Genomic DNA, 26,887 nt, shown 5'->3' with positions numbered 1-26,887 from the left:
GGGCATAAAAATTCGTTTTAAAAATTAATTTCACTGTTTATAGTAATCTGTCCAATCGCGCAGCAGTTACTAAATTGATTATAACTCGAGCTACGGAACTCCAAATTTAATTTCGTAAATTTTTCCTGAAACTAGACTCATATATCTTTCTACCATAAAATTTTCAGAATTCTTGGTTTGACCAATTAGTACAGTTTATTAGTTAAATTCTCCCATGTTTCTTCACTCGACTGTCCTGACCCCTTGGTACTAAAAATAAATTTTCTCATTATAGGATTTTCATATGATATTACCACTTATTTCTATAGAAAATAGACTCAATAAGGATTCTACACATATAAACTACAACTCATAAATATTTTTATACCATTTTAGTGATTTTCTAAACTCGAACAGGGGACTCCAGAAATAGATCTGACCATTTCTCACTAAAATTCACATATCTTAAAATATAAATTTCTTTTTGCTAAACCGTTATTTTTCTATAAAAATAGACTCAATAATCTTTCATTTCATATATCATTTCTATTTATAATCAATATGTACTTTAAATCTTTTAACACTCAATTTATTCATTAAATCCATAACTAAATTTCAATAACTTGTATTCATTAAATTCACATATTATTTCACTCTTTCAAATTATTTTATTTTCACTTCTCACTTCTTAACAATAGCTATTTCAATTCATATTCAAGATCATTCAATAAAATTTATATTATCAAAATTATTCATTTACCCTATTAACTTGACTCAGATCTTGGCGGATACACGGATCCAACCAAAACACACCAATACGGCACATTATGCCTAAAACGGTACATATAAACTTTATAAGACTTACCTTAACACATTAATGATTCACTTTTGTCCACAGCTTATAATCTTAGCCCAAAGTAGATTTTACAGAACACCCCGGATATACGGATCAAATACAGAGAGCACGAATGTGCTAAACAAAGAGCACTGACGTGCTAAATATCAGAGAGCACAAACGTGCTAATAATCAGAGAGCACCAACGTGCTAATAATCAGAGAGCACACTAAAGCTCCTTAATAAGTTCCTTAATGGCATGCCACTAATATCCTGGTAGTTCTAAATTCCATCTACTTGGGCATTAAATATGAATCTCATTTATTTAAATACTTTATAGAATTATTTCAAAAAGGATTTATCATTTCTTCGTCATTACAATTTACTACTTATTCCGCAATTCACATATATCACACTTATTCACAATTTAATTCACTTTTATTCCATTCATATATATATTTTTTAATTCATTTTCCAATCAAATTCATGTACAATTCAATATCAATATTCATTTTTTTATTAACTAAACATATTATTCAAAATTCAACAATTGCTATTAATAAATTTAATACCAATACGTATTTATCATTCAATTCAGTCGTGATGCTTACCTCAATTTGCTTATCATGTATATTAATTTAAATTTTAACAATTAATAATTAAATTGAATTATAGTAATACTAACGAATTTCTCTCGAGTCACTCCTTGTCCACTTTCTCCTTTCCTTTCTCGGACAATGACTCGTGTACGACATTAGCTACGTAATTAAACAATTAAAATCATTAATACACAATTTCATTAAAATATTTCCGTATACCTAAACTTTACCCAAATTCTAATTTAATCCCTTATCAATACTAATTTTATTTTTCCATTCTAACTCTATATTCTCTCTTAATTCTTACTATAAACTCAGTTTAATTCTTCAATTTCCCCATAAATCCCTAATTTCGGGATTCTTTCAATTTAATCCTATCAATTCAAAACTTATATTTTATTTTACAAATCAATCTTTTACTAATTTCTAACTTAAAATTCAATCATTTTAACCTCTAGTTCATCAATTAATTCAACATAACTCATGTCTAACAATCTACTAACTTTCAAAATATCAACATAAATCAAGTAGTATTTATCTCTAGGATTCCAAAAACTCAAAAATTATAAGAAAAAGACTTAATTTAACTTACCAATTGAGCTTGGAACCTTAAAACCTTAAATTTCCCTTTTTCTTTTTCTTTCTTTCTTTCTTTCCTTCCTTCTCTGCCTGTTTTGCTCTCTGTTTCTTTCTCTGTTTCGTCTCTTCTATTCTGCTTCTTTTCTTTCTTTTTCTATTCTTTCTTTTGTTTTATATATATATATAATATAATATAATATAAAAACATTATCATTACTATAATATAATAATATTTTTTAACACATAAAATCTCAGATTTTTATACTTATGCCGCCTCAACTTTGGAAAAAGGCATAATTGCCTATTTGGTCCTTTTAACTTTTCTTTAATTTATAATTAAACTTTTATCCCTATTGCAATTTAATCCTTTTCATAATTAACTATCGAAACGTTAAAATTTCTTAATGAAACTTTAATATTATCCTATTGACACTCTGTAAATATTTATAAAAATATTTACGGCTCAGTTTATGATATCGAGGTCTCGATACCTCGTTTTTGACCCAATTTACCTAATAATTTCTTTTAAATCACAAAATTCACTGATTCAAAAATATTTCTAACTTTTTCATCGAATTTAGTGATCTCAAATCATTGTTCTGACACTACTGAAAATTGGGCTGTTACAGATGTAATTAATAATGTAAATTATTATTATTTTTGTAGCTAACAAAGAACCCGAGGCATCGGCATCGAAAAGAAAGGAGAAAGCTATCGAGAACTAAAACGGGAGATTTACGGTTTGTATTACTATAGTTCAAATTACTTTTTATTAAATGTTTTATATAAATTTTATGTTTAATAAATGAGTATAAGGTAAGTATTAATATTTGAGTTGAATGAGAATTGGATTGGATGGTGAATGTGTAAGTATAATTGAATTGTATATTGATTTGAATTTGAATTTGAAATTGAATAGTGATCTTAAATTTGGTATGAAAGTGAAAATTTAATTGAGATTTGGAATACCCTATTAACTAGTCGGGTTAAGTTGGATATAGTTGGCATGCTATAGGATTTAAAAGAGTACGGGATTTATCGGCATTGTCGATTAGTAACTTTATGTGTCGTATTTCAGGTACTTCGTGTGTCGTTTCAGGCACTTATGTGTCATATACTGATCAGGTACTATGTATCGTTTTAGGCACAATGTGCCGTACTGGTGTGTTTGGGTTGAAATTCATATATCCGTCAAAGTTCGGGTTTGTTAATAGGGTGAATAACCGAAATGGGAAAATTTTAAATGAATTTGATTGATTGAACTATTGAAAATGTGAGAAAATTGAATTGTGTATTGAAATTGAGATTGGAAATGAAAGGCATGAACTTAATGTTCATGTAGTGATTGAAATGGAGACATATGATATGTGAATGAAATTGAAGAATAGCTAAAAAAATTATATTGTTATTGTTAATTAATGAAAGTTTAAGAATGAATTGATATTTTAAAAATTGGATAGTTATATACTTGATAATTATATTCCATTATTATTGTTATAATTTGAATTATGATAATACCACTAAGTATAAAATACTCAGCGTACGGTTTGTTTTCGTGCGCAGGTTAATAGAAATCAAAGGTCCAGGTTCTGTGTCCAAATCAATCTCGATTTCAGCATAACTTCGGTGATGTATTTTTCCTTTAGTAAATATGACATGTACTTCGGCCTTATTAAAGAGTCTTGAAAGTTTTGGTTGTAAAGAATTGGTCTCTAATATTTGAACGATAAATGAAACGTTAAGTTATAAAAAAATATGTTTAGGTTATTTGAATATGAAATTGTATGAATTGTGATATTGGTTTTGAATTGATTTCGATTTGAAATTGCAGGGAAGGTTAAACACTTATAAATGGGTTATATTGAGCTCGCACAAAAAAAAATATCCCTAAACACCCGAATCACTCTTAACTCGTATTTTGCGCCTCGAGGGTCCATCTAAGGGACCTTAAGATTATTTTATATTATGTTTGATAATTATTTGTATATTAATTGTAAATTGTCTGATAGGTCCAGTAATACTTTATAACCCTATTCCGGTGACGGTTTGAGGTTAAGGGGTTTTACAAAATATAACTCGTTTGACACATTTAATAGAATCAATGATGCAATGGGGTGAGAGAAAGCGGAAAAAGAGAGTAGAAATCGAACATGTACTACCATAATTAGGAAGATCTATCAGGAGATTCTCCAACTCTTCCAAGAGCCCTTCTAAAATTTTCATCCTGTAATTAATGGATATTTGAGTCCTGCAACTCATCTTCATTAGAGACAATCTTACAGTTTCTAGATTTATAATTAATTAAAGACTTATCTTTCTTAATTAGTCAACTTGAAGCCTAACACATGCAACCACCTTTGGACATGATTTGACTTGGTCTTAAACTTACATATATATATATATATATATATATTTTCTATTCTATGCTGCCCTGTGTGAATTGTGAAAGAAGAATGGAGTTGTTAATATACTTTTATTAAATAACCATAATATATTGAGTCTTTTCTTATTTATTTAAATATATTGAGTCTTTCCATTTTCCTTAAAAAATATGTTGAGTCTTTTTTAATAGGAAAACTTTATTATATATAGCTTTCCATTTTAAAAATATGTAGTCTTTTATATAAATATATTTTGATGAGGTTTTGGTACACTTCAAAAAAAAGTTTGGATTAAAATCTTATCGTCAAAATGTTTTGGGTCATTTTATATCTATATGTTATGCGTAATTTTATCTGATTTTTTTTAAATTTATTTTGGTCTTTTTCAATTGTTCGTCTATTGTGCATTGTATCAATTGTATTTTATGTTGTAATTGGACAAACGTAACCCTTAACCCGTTAAGGGAATTCAAACGGTTAGCATTGTTCTTTTTTGTTGTATACAAAGAAAAGATAGTGAGTTGGGCCACATGGAATGAAGCCCTGCTACTACATGCATAGCAGCACATTAACCCATAGCAAACATTTGGGTCCAATTGTAACACCCCTAACCCTTATCCATCGCCAGAATAAGGTTATAGAGCATTACCAGAGTTTACTAATTAATTTGCAGACTTTTCTTTTCATCAAGCATTCATATTTAAAACCAATCAAAATCAAAACATTAATGAGCTAACGTTAACCAATTTAACTTGTACATGCCATTATAACCAAAACCAAATCATCCAAAATTATCGATAGAACCAATGGATAATGTGATATATCTCCAACAAGCTTCCAACTCAATCGAGCTTCCGATAATCATTTCAATGCATCAAATAATTATACATATTACCAATAATAATTCAATTCCAATAATAAAACACACACATATATATAATATTCATTACCAAATAGCATTCACTTCAATTAAAATTATATGAATATAGTTCATACGAACTTACCGAGCTAAATTGCGTAAATACCAAAATTCAGGGACATTTTAGAAATTTTCTATTTTTCTCAAATTTCCGCCCAATCTTGATCTAAATTAATATTTCATTCAATTTACTAATTTAAATAATAAAACAATTCATTTCATGCAATTTGATCTTTTTTACATTTTTACAAATTTACCCTTAAAGTTTTACTTTTATTCAATTTAGTCCCTGAGCCTAAAACGTGCAAATTATCCATGCTAGCTTAATATATATATATTTTCCTCCTCCTCCTCTCCATTACACATCCTTAATTTATATAATATGCTTATAAGTAATATTATCTATGATTTCACTATTTACTTGTAAATTTATTCAAAACTGTCCATTTGAGTCATATCCACTAAATTATTTTTATCTTAAGCTACAGGACTCCAAATTAGGATCCGCTAATTTTCCCTGAAACTAGACTCACATATATTCTTACCATAAAATTTTCAGAGTTTTTGGTTTATCCAATAAGTACAGTTTATTCTTTAAAGTCACCTCTGTTCTGCTGTCTGACAGTTCCGACCCTTCTTTGATAAAACTTAATTATCTCCTTGTACAGAATTCGGACGATATCCATGTTTATTTATATTGAAAATAGACTCTTTAATGATTTTAAACATATAAATTATAACCCATAATTATTTTTGTAAATTTTTTTATGATTTTCCAAATTCAGAACAGGGGAATCCAAAATCATTCTGACCTTGTCTCACAAAATCTATTATATCTCATGATTTACAATTCCATTACTTACACCATTTCTTCTATGAGAAACTAGGCTCAGTAAGCTTTAATTCCATATTTTTTTCATCCTCTAATTTCATTTCCACAATTTATGGTGATTTTTCAAATTTAACCTACTGTTGCTGTCCAAAACTGTTTTAGTGCAAAATGTTAATTATTAAGTTTATAACTTCCTTATTCCCTTTCTCTATAATATTTCCCATCACTTTCACTGATTTCTCTTCACTAATATATCAAGAACATAAGAATTTATATAAGAAAACTCTACTATAACATCTTTTACATGCTATTTCAATAATATCAAACTTAAAATATATTGAAATCTCAATGTTCTTACCTTGTCCTATTGATTTCAACCTTTAACTTGATTTTCTCTCTCCTCCAGCTTCAATTTCTTGAATCCAACTTGATATTCTAGCTCCCCATAGTTTCCTTGTTATCTTTCTCTCTTGATGGCTATGGAAATTATTTTGATTTCTAAGTGAAAATGGTGAATTTTTTTGGTGGAAGGACCAAATTGTAAAGAAAGTAAAACTTTCTTTCTTCTCTTCTCTTCTAACGTGAATTGCATGGAAAAGATGGTGGGTTGGCTCCTTTTCATCTTTCTTTCCACATATATAATAAAATAATAAAATATCATTTAAAAATCAAATTAAAATATTAATAAACTAATATTTATTTATTTAATTAATCTAAAATATCTCCAACATCATCATTATCTTCACGATTTCTCTCTCTTATAAATGATCATTTTGCCCTTTATGATCTTTTAAAATTTCATCCTTGAGTCATTACTTAATTTGGTAAAATTACGATTTATTCCCTCATAATTCTTCACCTATTCAATTTGGTCCTAATTCATCCATTTTCCTTAGTTTCTAGATTATTCCATCCTTAAAATATTTGCACTATTGGTCCTTCAACTTTTTCTTATTTTCACTTTAACCCCTCAAATTTTGAGTATTTACCCTTGGGCAACAAAACTTTTCTCATTTTTACGATTTAATCCTTTCTTGAATTAATATGTCATAATATACTTCTCAATGTTGACATAACTCAAAATTACCCTTTTTATCACTTTATTTCCTTATTTTACTATATCGGGAATATTATCTTACTGTAATAATTTTTGGGGTATTACACCAACTCCGAGCAGTTGACTCGGACTTAGTCCGGTCGGTATTGTACATGTCGGCAATCAGTGGAACCCATAGGTCATTGGGATTTGGATCCTTTAAAAGTGAAGAGATTGGGAGAAAAACCTACAGAATCAAAACAAATGTTAGAACACATCTCTACATCTAAATACCACTAAACCAGCGCAAGCAAAAGTTACAGTATTAAGAACAACTTTAGCCAGTGTCACCAATGATTCATTATGCAAACTACTTGACCAGTAGATGAAAGGGTAAATATTAAAGGCTTGCTGTAAATTTGAATCTTAATAGGTACTGCATCTTCTTAATGGATATGCTTTTTTTTATTATTATTTTAGGGTTGTCCAAGAATCGAATTAAAAATTAGTTTACAAATTCTTGTACAATTAAATTTAAATAGAAAGGCATAAACACACAATGAAGCAAGTAAGAATGAGAAATAGATGGTTAAGGAATAAAATGAAGCACCTTGGATGGTTTATGCCGAGTTGAAACGTTCCACCCACATAGGGACAGTCAGGAGGACACACAAGTAACAGAGGGAAACAAAAATTAATTTTAGATTTGCGGGGTTATAATCTATTAAATGTAAAATTAATGAAATTTAAAGTAGATCTTAGAACCATACACAGTCTTGACATCTCATCGTAATGAGGGAATAAAAATTGACTTCAATGATGATGATGGTGTTGGAAGAATCCAGGATAGAATTCCTTCAATTGATCTCTCCAAAAGGACACACAATTTGATGGAACGGAGCATGGGCCAAATCGTGATTATTACATTATTAGGGAGGAAGATAAGTTTCAATACTATGGGCTAGGACTTTCCGATTAATTGGTCTGGAAAACGATTTTTCTTTTTCTTTTGGGGCAAATTTCCAATGAGAAGAAGACTACACTATGGTTTTGTTTGATTATCTTTGGGCGGTGTATGGACAGTATTTGATTGTCCAATTTCCTACCATGGTCTTCAAGTTTCAGTACTTGGCAATTATATCCGTGCAGAGTTATGATTTGTATTCATTTCCTAAGGTTTTTTAGTGCATTATAGAGGAGAAATATTTTGAAAGCAATAAGAGAGATGTGATTAAAATTGATGATAACATTGACAATGGTATAGTTAAATACAAAAGAAGAGGATAGATTACTAATCAGTGTGATAGTGCGTACATTGAAAATATCAAAAGTTTTAATCAAATAGTATAGAGTTGTACGAATCAAGCAATAAAGTAACTCATATATTGGCAAAAGAGGACTTAAAAGAGGAGAATAATATCTAATCCATATTATCTTCAAAGAAAAGCAAACATGTAACCTAAATAGGTACATACCTATTGGTACAAAACCTAAATAAGCACCATGGCTAGAAGACCATTTTCTAAGTCAACCGGCATGTCAACTTTCTATTGAGGAAGACTATACCATCGCAAAAGCACCCCCCCTCAAAAAAAAAGTAGAGCCGTTTTAGAACTAGATATAGCCTCAAAGGGACAAGCACTACACCCTCACAAGTGGATGCATCCTCTAGATCTTGAACACATGGACCTAACACAATGGTGCATGAGGACCGAAGGGCAAAGGGGAATGAAGAAATGAGTGGCCTAGTGTTTAGTGACTTTATAATTAAGTTTTCAAGTCTCTCTCGACTATCAGAGTGGCGCAGCGGAAGCGTGGTGGGCCCATAACCCACAGGTCCCAGGATCGAAACCTGGCTCTGATAAAAGAAAGTAGCTTACCGGGCCATCAATTTTTTCAATCTTGCATCAGGCCTTTTTATTACAGGTAATGCATACAAGCGATGCAAATATTAAATACATACAGAGAGAGACTAAACAAATCTATTTCTTATCATTTCTTTTTGCAACATTGACCGTTAACACATGTTTAGTAGTTTAAAAAAACAACTAATGCCACTGCTATTATGGAGAAACACTAAAACATATCTCCAACTTACAGGAATTTACAGTTCCACGATCACTAGGGGGGCACAGACAGTGATCAAATCTCTTATTATTTACCTTAGTATCATAAATAATTGAATACAAAATAAACAGATTCAATGGTTGAACTAAGGGGGTTTTATTTTGTATTATTTGCTGTCCTTAACTTGAAGGGACAACCGAAAGCTCCAGACGGCCAGTCCATTCCTCACCTGGCTTCAATGTTATTGGTTTTTCAACTGCTGCCCCATTCACACAAAGCATCTGTTTGTATTCCTCATCCCCAAAATCAACCATGGCTTTAGATTTCTTCTCCCATGGATTCCAAACACCTGAAGAAATGCAAAAGGAACTTTACATCAAAGCCGGTGTTTTCAGGTTGCATTAAGTTTATGAATATGTCATGCTAGGTTTTAAAAGCTTACCAACATCTGGAAGGCCTTCTTTCTTTATGAAAAAGGTCCGTTTTCTTTCGTGGTCGAATATTGCAATGGCATCTCTTGAGCCGAGATAAACTCTGTCCACCTGCAAATTGAGAAGCAACAATTAAGCCTTAAACATGTATTCAACCATAATCCTCGTGGACACATTAATTAGCATGATATTTTATCAACCGATGGCTACGCTTTGAGGGTTCCAAGAACTGAAAAGCTTTTCCATCTAAAGGAGGGTCTAAGCTTTACCTCGGACTCAAATGTTAGGGCGTCTCCTTGTTCGGTGAAGCGCTCCCTTTGGTATAGGTTGTCAAGATAGTCAAGAGTCTCCAATCCCTCTACTCTCACTTCACTGTTAATTAGCATACAAGAAAATATATCCATTTACTTTCTTTACCATAAGAGTAAATTTTTATGGAGTGATGATCAAAGGACTTGAAAGGTAGATAAATATGTACCTGATATCAGATATGGAGAAATATGTGTGATAAGCAATTGAGAAACTGAAAGGCTTGCAATTGATATTCCGGATACGTGATATCAAGCTAAGATTTCCATCCGCAGTCAAATTTACCCGAAGACGAAACTCAAAACTGGGAAGGGTTAAAAACCAATCATCAATATGCATTACTCACAAATAAAGAAGTTTTTATAGCAGACAACTCTTCTTAATATTTGATAGCAGTTTCTGATGATTCATGGCAGATTAAGATCTCACCTGTGTGGCCAGATCTTCAAATCATCTTCCGATGGCTTTAGCAGTAAATCGATATAGGCCTTGCCACAGGCATCATTTGGATGCAATGGTGGCGGATTCTCATCAATGATCCAAGTCCTGTTCCGGGCAAATCCGTGTTGCTCGAGCGATCCTCGCTGACCAAACTAACAAATTCGAAACACAAACTCATCGTCAACCAGATGCATATGGACTTATACAAAACTGATGCAAATAAACATTGAATCCTAAATACCTGTGGGAAACATATAGGTATCCCTCCTCGAACAGCATATGGTGGCTTGAAAATTGCCTACAATATAAACACCATGGCTTAAGACACCAAAGGAGAGCATAATACAAACACTACGGCTTAAGACATCAGATGTTAATGTTTACCTTGCTGCTTGTGAACAGCAATTCTTCACCTCGGTCAGTCCTCCATGAAAGAACCTGTCCTCCATGCAAGCCAACCTGAATAAATTTCAGACAATCAATATAACTATTTAACCCCAAAACGGTAGTTAGATTAAATTACAAATAGAATCAAGCATATGCTAGATTTTAAAAGTTCAATATTCCTGATACCTTAAAATTGTGAAAAAGACTAGAAAATAAAGATAAAAAGAAGAAGACTGTGACCTTTGCAGATGCCCCGCGAGGATTCCGAAGAAGAATCTGATCAGCTCCATTTCTATCCTTTGAGACTTCAACAGCTAACCCAGAATTATTCATGGTGAAAACACAGTAAGGCAATGTAAGAAGAGGAAACAAAAGATGCAAACACTGATAGATCTCTCCCTGTCTTTATAACAATCGGTGCAGCAGTTAAAGAGTAATCAGAAACAGAACTTTCCCCTTCACACTTTCTTGTGAAAAACCCCTCCCAAAATTTCCTCGTGAAGCCAAACCTGAAAAAATCCCAACTACCAATGCAACCACCTTAATCTTTCTTCACCATTAAAACTGCCAACAAGAGAAAAGAAAAGCAAAAACCTCACTGACAGATGGCTGCTTGATGATGGATTTGAAATCCCTCCAAATTTCCCAAAACAGACCAAATTCAGTGACAGGAAATTTTATATCAAAAGGAAAAGGAAAAAATACCCAAGTCTAGAAACTACTTCCCAGATAATCAAACTGTCTTAAAACTTGAAAGAACCGACCAAAAACGGTTTCAAAGACAACCAAAATTAAATGTTGAGGCACCTTAAAAACGCTTTAAGACAGGTACAGTTTTTAAAGATTTGAAAATAGGGAGAAGGAAGGTCAAGTCAAGAACAAACTACCCTTTTAATGGAGAAAGATTTGTCTGCAAATTTGAGTCTGACCTTTTCGTTTCATTAAAAGGAAAGGTCGGGTTTGTTGAAGAGATTATTAATAAATATATATATTAATCTCTTCCCTCCCTCGTATGGGGTCATGCTGGGGGGAAGGCGACTGACTCTTATTATAATTTGGTACCCGGTTTCTTTTAAAAGTCAAGAATTTATGCCAAAGACCAAACAAGAAGGACAAACTTTTTGGCATGGACCGGTGATGGTGGTGGTGGTGGCTTCTAGACATATGATGTAGACTCTATGAAGTCTTAACCTGCGACCATGAGTTTAACTGAATTAACGACCCAACAAATATATTAGTAATTAAATCCTATATGTAAAAAGATGAGTAGAAGATAGGGATAAGAGTTTTTTTTTCTTTCTTATTCTTAATGTTGCAAATAAAGTAGATTCAACGGATGTAACTAAATGAATGAAGTCTCAGTATTTTCTTCTTTTTTTCCATTGCTCACTTCTTTCAACAAAATCATCATTCATGGTAAAGAAAGTTTTTCAATGCTGAATCAAAGAAAACCAAACCCAATCTTAAAATAGGTGGGATAGATTCGTTGCTTTGGGTATTGAATAAAGTACTCTATCTATAATTTAAATATATATATTAGTATGAAGTACACGTGGCATGTCATGTGTTATCAGTTTTTATCGATATAAATGGACGATTCTTTTAATAAAAATAACAAAATTACTTTTTAATCTAATCTATAGGAACTAAAAGTAAAATAAAATCTAACTCCTAAAATAAACAAATTAATAAAAGATATAATTCAATTATAATTTTCTATATATAAACAAATTCAAAATAATAAAATTACATTTTTACATTCAATTTATATTTCAAATGTAAGTTTGAATATATGGACAAATTTATAATTCTCTCCCTCTCTCAACCGTCAATAGTGAAGGCATGTGACTAACCAATGGCTAAGGAAAGAGGAAAAGCCCAAAAGAACAACAGCCAGTGCTAGCCCAATGATGTTTTACATTGAAATTTTAGTCTTTTGCCCCCATTAGCATGTGTTGATCACCTTATTGGCTAATACCCATCTTTGGGCAGAAATCTCATGCCTTCGTAAATCAATGTCAACAAAGATAATAAACCAATGGCAGGGCTTTGTTTTCAAATTTATATAGACATTGATCTTTTAACAAGTAACAATCGAAAAATCATTTCCTTGAAGAACAAATCCTTCGAAGGGGAAAATCATGTGCCCCATTAAAAGACTTGAAAGCATAGATTTAAGAACACACAGATCAGGTGGGGGCTTGGGGGCTGGAATTTTAAGAAGGCACTCAAACTTAGACCCCACCAAAAAAAAAAAAAGCATCATAAATAGGTGGCTAATGAAATCATCAAATACTTTTATATGGACTTGGTCTAACCAGTGGAGCGCGTTGGTTTTTCTCTACTTTTGACTTGTCCTCTAAAAATAAAAAAAAGATGGAAAAAGCTTTGTCCATCCATGGAAATTGCCTAAACCATGTTTTGGCATGAAATACATTGATGGAAACCAATCTTTTTGGTGTATGGATGTGTGGGTTTTTCATTGGTGAAGAGCTTCTTGCTTCCTATGATTTGTAATAAACGTTGGACATTGAAATTTGGAGCACGAGTTTTTTGCTTCTCAAACTCTTGTATGTATGTCTTGTTAAACTTATGCATGTATGTACCTTATTTAGGTAGGGGTGTCTACTACAATTATTACACCTTTTCGAGAAATTTTCGACTAGAGTTTGGTCCCAAATCCCAATTGCCAATACCATTTGCAATTACTTTCTACCATAAACCATTAATTAAATTCAAAATTAATCAATCACTTTCCCTTTTCAATACATCATAATATCCGGTGATAAAATTAGATTAACACTAAATCTAAAATTCGAATCCAATCGAATTGAATCAAGTTAAATTTTTTAGGGCAATTTTTCTAGTGTTATTTTTCCCATTCATAATACTCAAGGCTTATGAAATACCAAACTCCTTTCCTCCTCCATTCGTTGTTAATTCCAAATGTAATCTTACATTAGAAAATGAAAGGCTTCGACACATATAAGGTAAAAGTGCTATGGATGCTTCAATTTTAAGAGTCGGATTACATTTTACTCCCCTCTATTCAAAATATGGACAAATTAGTCTCTATACATTAGATCAAATAGTAACCTAGTCATTTAGTTAAAAATTTCATCAATTTTTACCATTAAGTGATATGACCCATGGAGTTAAGAAGGCAACAATACATGACATGCCATGTGTATCTCATGTTGAGGTGGTATTTTACCACAATAGCAAATTTTAAAAATAAAACAATCTAAAAAATAAATAAAATTTTGTTCAAATTCTGAATGCGATTTTTCAAAGAATTATTAAAATTTTAAGAATATATAAAATTATTTTAAAATGATTAAGAATTATAAAAAATATTAAAACTATTTTAAATTACAATAAATATGCAAATTACAAATTAATTATATCAAGTTAAAATTTATTTAAATATTTAATAATTATCATGATGAATTGCTATAAATTTTAAAAAATTGAAATGATAAATATAATGGAAGTGAAAGCTTTTGTTTTAAACAGTTGTTTGTCTCTGCATATTGTACACTGTTACGTAGACAAACATGAGAAATTATACTACAAATTTGGACAAAAATAATAATACACATTTAAGGGAATATGTTAATAGTAAATGGCGTGAAATATAAATATTGCTGATTGAAAACAAAAAGTTACAGATCCTATCATTTTGAATTTGTGGTTTGGTGAGATTTATTTTATATTAAGACTATTTTTTGTAATTGTTATAATTTTTAAATATTTTTCATATTTATTTTATAATTATTTGAAAACACAGGACAAATCTAACTTTTTAAATAATTGTTATAAATTTTATTTATTTTTATGATTTTATTTTTAAAATATTCACACATGTCATGTGTCGATTGCTACCTACGTTTTTCGTCAACTATGTCATCTATTGAGTAGGGATTATACGAAACTACGATTTCACGTCGTACTTATCTCTTTCCAATAAGAGGATGACAAATCAAGATTTTTTCTCCTGAAAAAATTCAAATCCAACTAAAAATGTTAAAAATCAGGAGAAAATTTTGATTTGTCATTCTCCTATTGGGAAGGGATGAGAATGACATGGAATCACAATTTCATACAATCCTTTCTCGTCATCTCTTAATGGTAGAAATAATTTTTTTAATGGAATGACCAGTTTGCTCTTTAATCTAGCACACATGATCAATTTACTAATTTTTCAAATGAAAAATAAAATACAATCAAATTCCTAATACAAATAATAATTTTACCATAAATAAAACTATAAAATATAAACAGCAATGGTCCAAAAGCGAAAGAGAGATGAAGAGAGTTTAGAATGGACCAAAATTGGGAGGGGGATCGGCCCAGCAGAATGAGAAGGGAAGAATCCAATAAAACAAAACCTCCAAAAGAAACGTAAAAGTCGGTCTAACTAAAAATAAATAAATAAAAACCTAAAACATGGGCCATAGCCCATATGAGATCACCCACGACACGAGGGGCAAAAAAGTAACTATAGCAAAAACATGGTTAAAGCAAAACCTCACCTAGCTAAAATCTCTGGTCTGATAACACACATGATATGATGTGGGTTTTGTTAGAAGGGGGGCAAAGATTGAATAAACCGACCAAAGCTCCGTCGGAGAAGCATTGAATCTCGGACCACTTTGCATCTTACAAATCTCTAACAACACCACATCAAACACAGTACTTTCTCATACCCCCTTGTTTTTCTTTTTGTTGTTTACAAACAGAGGTTTTGTCAGCTTTTCGTCTATGAATCTTCTCCATTACTCGTGAGTTTTTGTTTTTTTTCTTTAAATGAATTATTGGGGGTTTTTTGGGTGCATTTATTGTTTTATACTTGAGTTTATTCTATTTACCATGTTGGGTTTTTTTTTTTTTAATTTGTGGGAAACACAGAAATTGAATAAGGTATTAAGGTCTGCGGTTTTTATTTGAATTTGACATTGCAATATAGATTCTTTTATTATCTCTAATCTTCATAGTTTTTTATTGCAGAGCTTGACATCTGCATGAATGGCTTGGCGAGGGGTTGGGAAGAAAGTAAGTTTTTTTTTTTTGCGTTGGCATTGGTTGAGTTGAGGGTCCCTTAATTATCTTTGCGTTCTTTGTTTGTAGCCGTTATTCATTAAGTTGCCACTTGAATCATTGTATCATAGGGTAGGAAAAGGTTGGAATTTATAAGAGTACTTGTTACAGTGTTAATCGGGGGACTTTCTTTTCCCTCTACTTAGATTTTAGCTGAGACTTTCAGGTTGGATGAGAATTTGACTGCATTATCGGATGCATTTTATTCGAATAGTTTCCATCCATTTTGCAGTGAAGTGCTTTGAATATGACCATATTAGTGATATTTAGTCTTTCCCTTCACATTTTTATTAGCTGCAACATATATATTGTCCCACAGAAAGAGCGTGTCTGTTAAGTGTTTTGCAAGTGCCTTAGTTATCATCTATGATTGCTAATGATTTTCTAACATTGTTTACAGGGACTTAATGCCAGTCTCATTAGAGCTCTGGCTTCAGCACCTGTTGGACTTTCAGCTGGCTTAAATTCTTCGTCTACTTTTGATCTTGCAGTAAAATCACTTTCTGCTTCTTTTAAATGTGTGCCTGGTAAGCTGAGCCATCCATATTTATCTAGGCATGCATTAGCTTGTTTAATGTGTCAATAAAACATATGAATACATGCTATTTCTACTTTTTGGAGCATGCATGTGTCTCAGTTAGTGAACTTCAGTTACTAGCCCTACTTATGGGTTTTAGCAATGAATTACTCACTCAACAATTGTTATCTCGTTTACTTTTTCTCGTTTTGAAGTTTGCATAGTTGTAGTTAGTCAGGTTCAGTGAAGATTACATAATTAGATAACAGCCAATGAACCATGTAACTTGACTTTTGTGTTACCATATTCACCTCAAATATTTGCTACTGCAGGGTTGTCTTTCAGTTTGTTTCTACGGGGATCTAGATATCACAAAATTTTGAAAAATGAACCTTTAATACGGTAAGTTGGCTTCCTTCAATTACTCTTGTGTTCTGTCCTGGGAAGATACTATCTCCGCTATAATTATAGAACTTTTTATTAACCTTTTCAATAGAGAGGATCAACACCTTTCAATATTTTGACCTTTCTCTTCAAATGTTTGAGTTGCTTATCTGTTGCAGTACTTGACATAAAATATATTCTCCAAGAAGTCGAACATCACTTGTGTAACAATTTTTTTCTATCTTCTCATTAGACATGTATAATAGCTATCAATGGGACCAAAAAGAAAAGGAATTTGGAATGGTGTTAAGCAGGCTTTATTGATTCAAATAACTGATTTAAGTATAATTTCTGTACTTGAGAAATGTTATTGACTGTGGAACCCTGGCTGTGCTTAGGTATTTTCATGCAAGTCCAGAATTACTGGCTAGAAAGGGCATTGAGGAGGAATTGGGTTTAAAGGTTAGCAAGAAAAAACCTAAAGGGAAGTATAGCAAGAGGGAAAGGAGCCCGCCTGTTGTAGCTCCATATGTTCCTAAACTGAAGAGAACAAACAAATCCTTGCAAGAGAGAACTGTTGAGATATTTGACGGTATGACCCTTGTTGAGCTCGCAAAGCGAACTGGTGAGGGCATAGGTGTTCTTCAGGATATTCTCATAAATGTTGGGGAAAGTATTGATTCTGAATTTCACCCTCTAAGCATTGATATTGCGGAGCTCATTGCAATGGTATTTCTCATTCTTTACTCTGACATATTGATGAAGTATCTTGTTTGCAATTTAAAATGCAAAACTTGTGTGCGTGCTCATATAGACCTTTGAGTGGAATGATGAGTTCTAATTCATATCCTGGAATTATCCTCTGAAAATTTGATGCTGGCTTCCCTTTTTGACTCGGAATATATTATATTTTTATGCATTTTTCTTGCTACAACATTTCTCTTAATTAGATATATATAATGAACCATTTATGATACAACATCGTGGTGGTATTTGCTTTTGATCATTGAGTTTCTCTCTTTCTCTTCAATCCTTTCCTTTTGTGTTAGACCCATTATATTTATCTTGTTAAAGGCTTCTTTGGGGACTTTTGATGGTTTTGCAGGAAGTTGGAGCCAGTGTCAAGAGGATACATGTCAGTGAAGGTAAAGAAATTCTCCCACGGCCACCCGTTGTGACTGTCATGGGTCATGTTGACCATGGTAAAACTTCCCTTTTAGATTCTTTACGTCAAACATCAGTGGCAGCCAATGAAGCTGGAGGCATTACTCAACATCTTGGTGCTTTTGTTGTTAGCATGCAGTCAGGGGCATCAATTACATTCCTCGACACCCCTGGTCATGCCGCATTTAGTGCAATGCGAGCAAGAGGTGCAGCTGTCACGGATATTGTTGTGTTAGTTGTAGCTGCGGATGATGGGGTGATGCCCCAGACTCTTGAAGCTATCTCTCATGCAAAGGCAGCTAATGTACCAATCGTGGTTGCTGTTAATAAATGTGATAAACCAGCTGCTAACTCTGAGAGAGTAAAACTACAGCTTGCTTCTGAGGGTTTGCTGTTGGAGGATATGGGTGGAGATATTCAAGTGGTTGAAGTTTCAGCATTAAAGAAAACCGGATTGGATAACTTGGAGGAAGCTTTGCTACTGCAGGCTGAGGTGATGAACCTAAAAGCACGTGTAGATGGACCTGCACAAGCTTATGTCGTGGAGGCCAGACTTCACAAAGGGCGAGGCCCATTAGCCACTGCAATAGTAAAAGCAGGGACTTTGGTTTGTGGGCAGCATGTGGTTGTGGGCTCAGAGTGGGGCAGAATAAGAGCCATTAGAGATGTGGTTGGGAATTTGGCAGAGCGGGCAACACCTGCAATGCCAGTTGAGATTGAAGGTTTGAAGGGGCTTCCGATGGCAGGTGATGACATTATAGTTGTGCAATCTGAGGAGCGCGCTAGAATGCTTAGTGCAGGGAGGAAAAAGAAATTTGAGAGAGACAGGCTATTGAAGATCAGCAATGGAAGGGCCGAGGAATTGGAACAATCAGAAGAAGTGCCTCAGAGGGCTGAAATGCCAATCATTGTAAAAGCAGATGTACAAGGCACTGTCCAGGCTGTTACCGATGCACTGAGATCTTTAAATAGTCCTCAGGTTTGTGAAAGTCGAGCTATATTATCCGACAAATATATATTATATATACATGTTCATGATCTTAATCCCCACTGCCTTGGTTGCTGATGTTTGTTGGGTATTCATCACTACTTGTACAAGTACTCGAATATGCTGAACTATTAATTTGGTAAAGCATTGGCCTTCTCACCTCACTATGCTGCAATTCTTTTCTGGTTTTGAAAATGAGAAGTAAAAACGAAAAGGAAGTGATGCTGGTCATTGTTATTGACTATTGAAACTAATCCTGTTGGTTCTCCCATGTGATGTGTTTTCTAATCGATACTGTCCAATTTCATTTCCAGGTTTTCGTGAATGTAGTCCATGTAGGGGTGGGGCCTGTTTGTCAGTCTGATGTGGACCTAGCGCAGGCATGTGGTGCATGCATTGTTGGATTTAATGTGAAAAGTCCTGCTAGTTCTATTACTATGGCAGCCACTCAAGCCGGCATAAAGGTACTAACTTCCCATTGCATTCAATCTCAATCTCTATCTTGCAGTAAGCGTCAATTTATATGTATATGTACATCTATCCTAGTATTTTTTTGGAGGTTATAAACAATTGATGTTATTGTGTTGTAGAAGCACATCGGAATGGAACTTTTTAAACTTAATTATTTGTATTGTAGATACTGATGCACCGTGTCATATATCACCTTTTGGAGGACATCGGCAATATGATAGTAGAGAAGGCCCCTGGCACTTTTGAAACTCAGGTAGCCGGGGAAGCTGAGGTGCTGAATATCTTTGAGATAAAGGGAAAAAGCAAGGCAAAAGGTGGGGATGTAAAGATTGCAGGCTGCCGGGTGATTGACGGTTGCGTCTCCAAAACAGCAACCATGAGGCTGTTGAGAAGCGGAGAAGTTGTGTTCGAAGGACCTTGTGCATCATTGAAGCAGGAGAAACACGACGTCGAGAAAGTAGGGAAAGGGAACGAATGCGGGCTCGTGCTCTGTAATTGTGATGCTTTCCAGATTGGAGATGTCATCCAATGCTTGGAGCAAGTGGTTCGGAAACCCAAGTTCATTTCATCGGAAAGTGGGGCTGTTCGAATCGAGTGCTGAAAACCACATTTACCAGTGAAAATTCTTTTCCACCATTGAGGACTTGTTTTCTTTGACCTGGCAATTCTACATTGAAATTCATGGAAAGCCTAGCCTTACTGCTAAGTAATGCATTGTGTTTTAGAGTTTGAACTGAATAATTTTAGGATCAAAGCTGTGAATTTAACGTGGAATTTGTCAATTTTGGAGGCGATAGTGATTATTTATATTTAAGTTTTGTGTACAGGATATAAACAGATATAAGATGAAATAACTATTTCGGCATTCACAGCATAGCTTCAAAATCTCTTCCTAAACCTCTCAAAAATATTTTGCTAAGCTGCAAAGCTAGAGTCCTGATAACATCAATCACTGGGAACTTAACTAAAGCTCAATACTCAAATTTTCAGCAACGGTGTAACTAAAATCCTAGAGGTCTAATTTTTCCTAAGTCCTTATACTTTATGCACATTTAAAATTTAATATTTTTACTTTTGATCACAATTGAAGTCTAATTAATGATGCCAAAATCGTGTTGAAGAACGTTACTATCCGAAGTTCAGAATCGAAAATTTTACAACCTAAGTTAAATGTTTTTATTTACTTATTTGATCTTTCTAGAATACAATATTTTTATATTTTATTTTCAAAATATTTAATAATAATTGTAAACTTGGAAAAAAATAAGATTAATACATTGTTTGGTACTTGAATTTGGCTTCAATATTCAATTTAATATTTTGAGTCTTTTTGTCCCTATTTAGCACCTATGTTTTTTTTTTCTAGAGCACATAGGCCTTTTGTATGGAAATCAAACTCGGGTACCAAATTAAACAGTAATCTAAACTCAGGTACCAAATAAGATATTAATCCAAAAAGAAAATCCTCTATTTTCGACGCTGGCAAAGGTTGTTTTAGTGCCAGTTGAGACGGTGCCGTATAAGGGAGCCGTCAGTAACGATTCCTCGAACAGATCGCCTCTCTCATCGTTTGTTGAGGCCAATTTGCCCTTTCACTCCCTCGACGAGTCCGTCACTCTCAACAAAAATCTTTCCTTCCTTCAAAAAGCCAAACTCTTTCCCTTCCCACCTCCCTTCCTTCCTTTAAAAATTAACAAAATATCTCTCACAAAACCCTCCCCCATTTCCCTTCTCCATTCATATATCTAACACCCTTTTTTCTCCCTCCCATTTCCTCCCTCTTTTCCATCTCCCCCCAAAATGGAAGCATCCCCTGCTCTTTCTCGCATAGGCCTTGCCGGCTTGGCCGTCATGGGCCAAAACCTCGCTCTAAACGTCGCCGAAAAAGGCTTCCCTATCTCTGTCTACAATCGTACTACCTCCAAAGTCGATGAAACCGTTCAGCGAGCCCAAGACGAAGGCCAACTCCCACTCTTCGGTCACTACACCCCTCGTGAATTCGTTCTCTCTATCAAACGACCCAGATCTGTTGTTATCTTAGTCAAAGCTGGTTCACCCGTCGATCAAACCATTGCTGCTTTATCCGATCATATGGAGCCCGGTGACTGTATCATCGATGGTGGTAACGAGTGGTATGAGAACACCGAGAGAAGAATCCAAGAAGTTTCAAATAAGGGTCTTCTTTATCTCGGTATGGGTGTTTCCGGTGGCGAAGAAGGGGCTCGTAACGGTCCGTCGTTGATGCCCGGTGGATCTCACCAGGCTTATTCGAACATCCAAGACATACTTGAAAAAGTGGCAGCGCAAGTCGAGGATGGGCCTTGTGTTACTTACATTGGCGAAGGAGGATCTGGTAATTTCGTTAAAATGGTTCATAATGGAATCGAATACGGTGATATGCAGTTGATTTCTGAAGCTTATGACGTGCTTAAACATGTTGGGGGACTTTCGAATGATGAATTAGCTGAGATTTTTGCTGAATGGAATCGGGGTGAGCTTGAAAGTTTCTTAATTGAGATAACATCGGATATTTTTAGAGTTAAGGATGATTTGAGTGATGGGTTTTTGGTGGATAAGATTTTAGACAAGACTGGGATGAAAGGTACCGGGAAATGGACGGTGCAGCAAGCTGCTGAGTTGTCTGTTGCTGCCCCTACGATCGCAGCTTCATTGGATTGTAGGTATTTGAGTGGGTTAAAGGAGGAGAGGGAAAATGCTGCTGAGGTTTTGAAAGAAGCTGGATTGAAAGAAGAAGTTGGGAGCCTAGCAAAAGGAATTGATAAGAAAAGATTGATTGATGATGTTAGGCAAGCTTTATATGCGTCCAAGATATGCAGTTATGCTCAAGGGATGAATTTGTTGAGAGCGAAAAGTGTTGAAAAAGGGTGGAATTTGAACTTTGGAGAGTTGGCTAGGATTTGGAAAGGTGGGTGTATTATTAGGGCTGTGTTTTTGGATAGGATCAAGAAGGCTTACCAGAGGAACCCCAATTTGGCTAGCTTGGTTGTAGACCCTGAGTTTGCTAGGGAGATGGTTCAGAGGCAAGCTGCTTGGAGGAGAGTTGTGGGGTTGGCCATCTCTGCTGGGATCAGCACACCAGGAATGTGTGCTAGTCTTGCCTATTTCGATACCTATAGGCGTGCAAGGCTCCCGGCCAATCTCGTGCAGGCACAGAGGGACTTGTTCGGGGCACACACCTATGAGAGGATCGATCGTCCAGGGTCGTTTCATACAGAGTGGAAAAAGTCTGCTCAAAAGAGTAATGCCGGTGTTGGTGCACTCAATTGAGGTTTCTGAGTTTGGTTTGTTGTACTCTGGCTTTACTTGTTTGTTTCAAATGAGCATTGGTTATGTTATGTTTTTATGTTGGAATAGGATTCTACCTTGGCATAGCAAGGATTGTTCAGCCTTGAAGTTTTTCTTTTTCTTTTAATAAAATGCATGCCTTTTGAGTCGTGAAAATTGAATGATTCTTGGCAGACGGGGTAAAGCCTTGTATTCCTGTTATACTGTTATAGGTTCAAACAATAAACGATGAAATGAATCTGTTCAAGAGTTTGAACTAAGCATTTTGGTAATAATGATTGTGAAATTTGGTACATTTGTTAGTGTAAAAGGCAAAAAGGTTGTCAGAAAAAGGGCGAGTAACATTGCTAATGCCTTCTCCAATTAATTTCGATGAATGGATATTGTAATTTATTTTAGCCCCCCATTTTCTCTCCTATCATATGGATTTTGCATGTCTTTTCCCATTTTGATGCACTTTTGCTGCTTGCATGGATTTTGCTTTGTTGGCTCAAGCAGATGCACTCTTTGCTTGGAGTTGAATATTCCTAATCCAAGTCATTTTATAGTAGAAAAATTGCTTCATTTTTTGGTTCAAAATGTAAAAAGTTCACACCCTTCATCCCAATTGCGGGATAGATGACTACCAGTGAAGGCTAGCAAGTTCTACATTTGATTGCCAAATAGATTTTATATACATACATAATATTTTTATGCATAAGATATAATTATTCAAAATTTTACAAGGATTCAGAAGGAATTTGCAGAGGGTGATAAAGCAAAACGTCTAAAATACTAGCTTCTCACAAATTCATTGTCTAATAGTGAGTTCAGCCCTGAGATGGAGGATGCCGTTTATAAAGTAAATGCTATCATCTGACATGAATGCCGTCCAGGGTATACCAAACAGGTTACGATAGCCGACAGCCTTTCCTCCAGTGAAAGTGTAATTCCCTTTATACTTGCTTACATAATCCTCGGTTGGCTTTGACCTTGCCGCAAACTCATAGTCAACAGCAAATGTGACAGATCCCCTCTCTTGCATTCCCAAAAACAGCCCAAAACAATGGAATGAGCTTTGCTGATCCATGTTGCAGTGAGCAGACAAGAAAAAACCTTGTCCTCCAAGATGAAATGCCTGGGAATAAACCCTTCCTGCTGGAAACAGATGTGTACACTCCTCACGTTTCAGGTCCAGGTACACAACACACTGCTGCCTAGGCAGTTCAAACTCTACAACCTTGACTGGACGGTACTTGTATGCCCGCTCCACAAAGCGACGATAGGTGGCATTCGCTTCCTCTGCTGCAAGTGCCCGTTGTCTGTGTGGCATCTCAGACTTGAAAAAGAGAGCTTCAAGCACAACCTTGGATGCGAGTTCTGGATCAAAGTCGATGCAGGTTAAAACCTTTTTCAGCTTTCTGCAAGTCATATATGGAAAACGTATTACGCGACTAAGTCGTGTTGCAAAAATTCCACGTCGCTCCTCCAGTTTTGGGTAATGTGTTCGAGCCCATTTCAGCACAAAGTCATAAACAGCATCCTCTGAAGCTACCTGGAGATCGTCACTAGAAAATACTGCCTCTATACCAGTAAGAGGCAAGTTGAGTACCTCCTCCTGGAACCTGACAAATAACCAATGCAAACTGGTTAGTCCATTATCTAGAGATTAACTCAACAATAGACCTAAAAGACGACAGTTAATGAAACATTGAACCTAATTTCACAAAATTTTCCACTTAAGGAACCCATATATACACGTCCAATAAGCAAAATATAAACAGGACAAGCAACACTGCATTTCTTGCCACGTTATTTTTAAAGAATGCCCACTATTTTGCAGCAGGGTAAAACTTCAAAACAAAGCCATATATATATCAACAAAAGGGTGCCCCATTTTCATATATTGATAACAAAAGAAGCAACCTTGTGGTTACAGTTAAGAAATTACTCAAAGTATAATTATGTATTTAATGTTGTAAATAATAGTGGCACTCACTTGGTTATATCCTTGTATCTCACAGCAAGAAACTGCTTTGCAGCATCTGTCAGTGGCTGAACAGCATCAGCCATTAAAACACTAGACGGAAGGTCCAAATATAGTAAAGCAGATTCACAGGTCATAGGCAGGTTCCGTAACAATCGGCTACAATATCTCATGCAAGATGCAACCTCGAATTTGTCAGCAGCCATCAACACATCTAACAAGGCAGTAGGTGTGGTCGTTGATAAGGTGTTGCTATACATAAAACTAAGAAGGTCTAGGAGAGCTGTTTCTTCTGCTCAAAGAATCAGAAAAAAATACATAAATGAACACCACAAAGTTCGACAGGTTCCAACATGAAAACAAACCAATGTCATTGGAATTCATGGCAAGAGAGGTAAAAATAAGACAAATGATCAATAATAGGAAAAATATTCTGGCGTTTACCAGAGGCATGTATCCTGAGTGTTACATGTCGCTGCTCTGACTCCTTCATTCCATTTGAAAACAACTGCAAGCAGAGGCACAAACCAGTAAGTCCATGAGTACAAAAACCAATAACAAAGACAGAAAACAACCAATCAGCATCCCCTTACCTTATAAAAGAAAGGACTTTTTGCTGCTAAAATTGGAGAACTAATGTGTATGGTCTTGACTCTTAGAACTTTTGAACAATCCATATTCTTAGATGAATCATTGTTGTAAATGGAATCATTCCCTATAAATGAATCAAAACGGATGTCAATGCTCATTCCTTGCAATCAAACAGTAACTAATACCCCCACACTGAAAAACTAACTTTAAATCTAGTTATATCATAAAGAAAAACTTTAGTTCAGTTAACAAAAAGAAGAAATAGTCCAAACTTAATTAACAACAAAGTGAAGGAAGCTAGGAAGTTTGAGTTGTTCGCGTGAAGTTTAACTAAAAAGAAAACCTTAATTAACATGAAGAAACCTGAAAAAGTGTGTGAATATATATAGAGTAGCAAATGATAAAAAGTAATTTATGTATGTAATTTAAGTTACCAATTTGATTGGAATTCAATCCAATATCAGAAGGAGACTCTTCAACCATTGCCATGGCCTCTTCATCTTGGTTCTCATAGGTTACACCATCCACCGTGTATGGCAAGTTACAATTCAAGATTTGCTCCTCACTTTGCCCGATAAAATCTGCATAACGCCATGAACCGAATCCCAAAAATTGTTCAAAACTACATTAATTACATTGTTAAAAAAAAAAAAAGCTTTTTAAAGGAAAACTACCAATAATTTTAATCTTAGAAACAAAACAGAACAAACCGTTCTCTTTCTTGAAATCTTCCCTCCGTCTCTTCCTATTACGGGCCCAATCAGCGATAGAGCAGCAACCGCCACCGTCGGATTTAGTCTCGGGCAAATCAGGCATGATCTCGATCCTCAGGGTCCGATCGGAGAAATTACTGTCGTCAAAAGCAAAACCAAAGTCCGGGTCGACGGAAGCAGAGGCGGAAGCTCCGCCGGGTGAGAAGTCGGAGTCCATAACCGATTGTGGATTAAAAAGATCAGCGTCCGGCACTCGCATGCCCAAATCCTCAAAGCGCTTAAGCAGAAAGCAAGAGAGGTAAGAAATATAATTAGAGAAGTAAAGTTGGAAGGAATTGAGGTTTCCAGAGTCCAAAACCTAGAACGAAAGCGCTGTTTTTATTTTCCGAACCTGAAAATGTTGGTTGGGTCTCCATTTCCGTATTTATATTGGGTTTGGTATCTCCTCCGCCTGCTATGTGGCGGTTAAAGATTGGTTATAACTGATTCTATTAACTTGTAGTTATGGTGGCTGTATAGTTGGATCAATCCAAAAACAATCGGATGATACACAATTGCGCTTAATTTCAATTTTAATTTTGTTTACAGATTAAATCCAATTTTGATTTTCAGATTCTCAAAAGCATGAATCTGATTTTAACTTTTTAAGCTACCCAACTACCAAACGCATATCTCCTTTATGATTGCAGATTTAACTCTACAGCTTATTCAAATTATATAGATTTAACTCATTTAATTTATTTATTTTTATCACGATAGGGTATTTAAATTACTTTTTTTCAAACTTGGTATTTTTGTTTTAAAATTTATTTTGAAAAGTTTAATCTACAAATTGGTAGCTCTTTTTTTCATTTCAAAATTGGTAGCTCTGTAATTTAAATAATAATTAAGA

The 26,887-nt window shown here is 34.4% G+C and overlaps 4 protein-coding genes and 1 non-coding gene across 7 annotated transcripts; 3 read left to right on the top strand and 2 right to left on the bottom strand.

Moving 5' to 3' along the window:
* The first annotated feature begins 8,952 nt into the window (after positions 1 to 8,952).
* Positions 8,953 to 9,024, top strand: TRNAM-CAU (transfer RNA methionine (anticodon CAU)). Its single transcript has one exon. It is a non-coding gene; the product is annotated as a tRNA-Met (tRNA).
* A 109-nt stretch (positions 9,025 to 9,133) lies between these two features.
* Positions 9,134 to 11,820, bottom strand: LOC105765282 (putative glucose-6-phosphate 1-epimerase). 2 transcript variants are annotated; one of them, XM_012584288.2, is made up of 9 exons: positions 11,390 to 11,820; positions 11,036 to 11,304; positions 10,793 to 10,867; positions 10,650 to 10,706; positions 10,397 to 10,560; positions 10,137 to 10,271; positions 9,928 to 10,030; positions 9,670 to 9,769; positions 9,134 to 9,576 (listed from the first exon to the last, which is right to left on the bottom strand). In XM_012584288.2, the coding sequence occupies exons 2-9, from the start codon at positions 11,126 to 11,128 to the stop codon at positions 9,407 to 9,409; spliced, it is 897 nt and encodes a 298-aa protein (XP_012439742.1). In that variant the 5' UTR covers positions 11,129 to 11,304; positions 11,390 to 11,820; the 3' UTR covers positions 9,134 to 9,406. The 2 variants fall into 2 exon arrangements, with proteins under 2 accessions (XP_012439742.1, XP_012439741.1); XM_012584287.2 differs by having other exon boundaries at positions 11,036 to 11,820.
* A 3,511-nt stretch (positions 11,821 to 15,331) lies between these two features.
* Positions 15,332 to 20,288, top strand: LOC105765281 (uncharacterized). 2 transcript variants are annotated; one of them, XM_012584285.2, is made up of 8 exons: positions 15,332 to 15,490; positions 15,806 to 15,850; positions 16,296 to 16,422; positions 16,745 to 16,814; positions 17,195 to 17,525; positions 17,902 to 18,939; positions 19,263 to 19,412; positions 19,586 to 20,288. In XM_012584285.2, exons 2-8 carry the CDS (start codon positions 15,824 to 15,826, stop codon positions 20,018 to 20,020), a joined length of 2,178 nt encoding a protein of 725 aa, XP_012439739.1. In that variant the 5' UTR covers positions 15,332 to 15,490; positions 15,806 to 15,823; the 3' UTR covers positions 20,021 to 20,288. The 2 variants fall into 2 exon arrangements, with proteins under 2 accessions (XP_012439739.1, XP_012439740.1); XM_012584286.2 differs by having other exon boundaries at positions 15,350 to 15,579.
* Positions 20,289 to 21,009: 721 nt separating this feature from the next.
* On the top strand, positions 21,010 to 22,881 carry LOC105765280 (6-phosphogluconate dehydrogenase, decarboxylating 3, chloroplastic). The gene has a single exon (XM_012584283.2). It carries the CDS (start codon positions 21,220 to 21,222, stop codon positions 22,705 to 22,707), a length of 1,488 nt encoding a protein of 495 aa, XP_012439737.1. The 5' UTR covers positions 21,010 to 21,219; the 3' UTR covers positions 22,708 to 22,881.
* Positions 22,882 to 23,348: 467 nt separating this feature from the next.
* Positions 23,349 to 26,555, bottom strand: LOC105765279 (BTB/POZ domain-containing protein POB1). Its single transcript, XM_012584282.2, has 6 exons — positions 25,993 to 26,555; positions 25,717 to 25,863; positions 25,285 to 25,406; positions 25,136 to 25,199; positions 24,704 to 24,983; positions 23,349 to 24,329 (listed from the first exon to the last, which is right to left on the bottom strand). The coding sequence occupies exons 1-6, from the start codon at positions 26,252 to 26,254 to the stop codon at positions 23,516 to 23,518; spliced, it is 1,689 nt and encodes a 562-aa protein (XP_012439736.1). The 5' UTR covers positions 26,255 to 26,555; the 3' UTR covers positions 23,349 to 23,515.
* Positions 26,556 to 26,887: the final 332 nt, after the last annotated feature.

Source organism: Gossypium raimondii, chromosome 12, assembly GCF_025698545.1.
Source record: "Gossypium raimondii isolate GPD5lz chromosome 12, ASM2569854v1, whole genome shotgun sequence".
In the NCBI taxonomy this organism is placed as follows: Eukaryota; Viridiplantae; Streptophyta; class Magnoliopsida; order Malvales; family Malvaceae; genus Gossypium; species Gossypium raimondii.
Note: the sequence above shows the minus strand (reverse complement) of the source record. Positions and strands in the feature narration are given on the sequence as shown.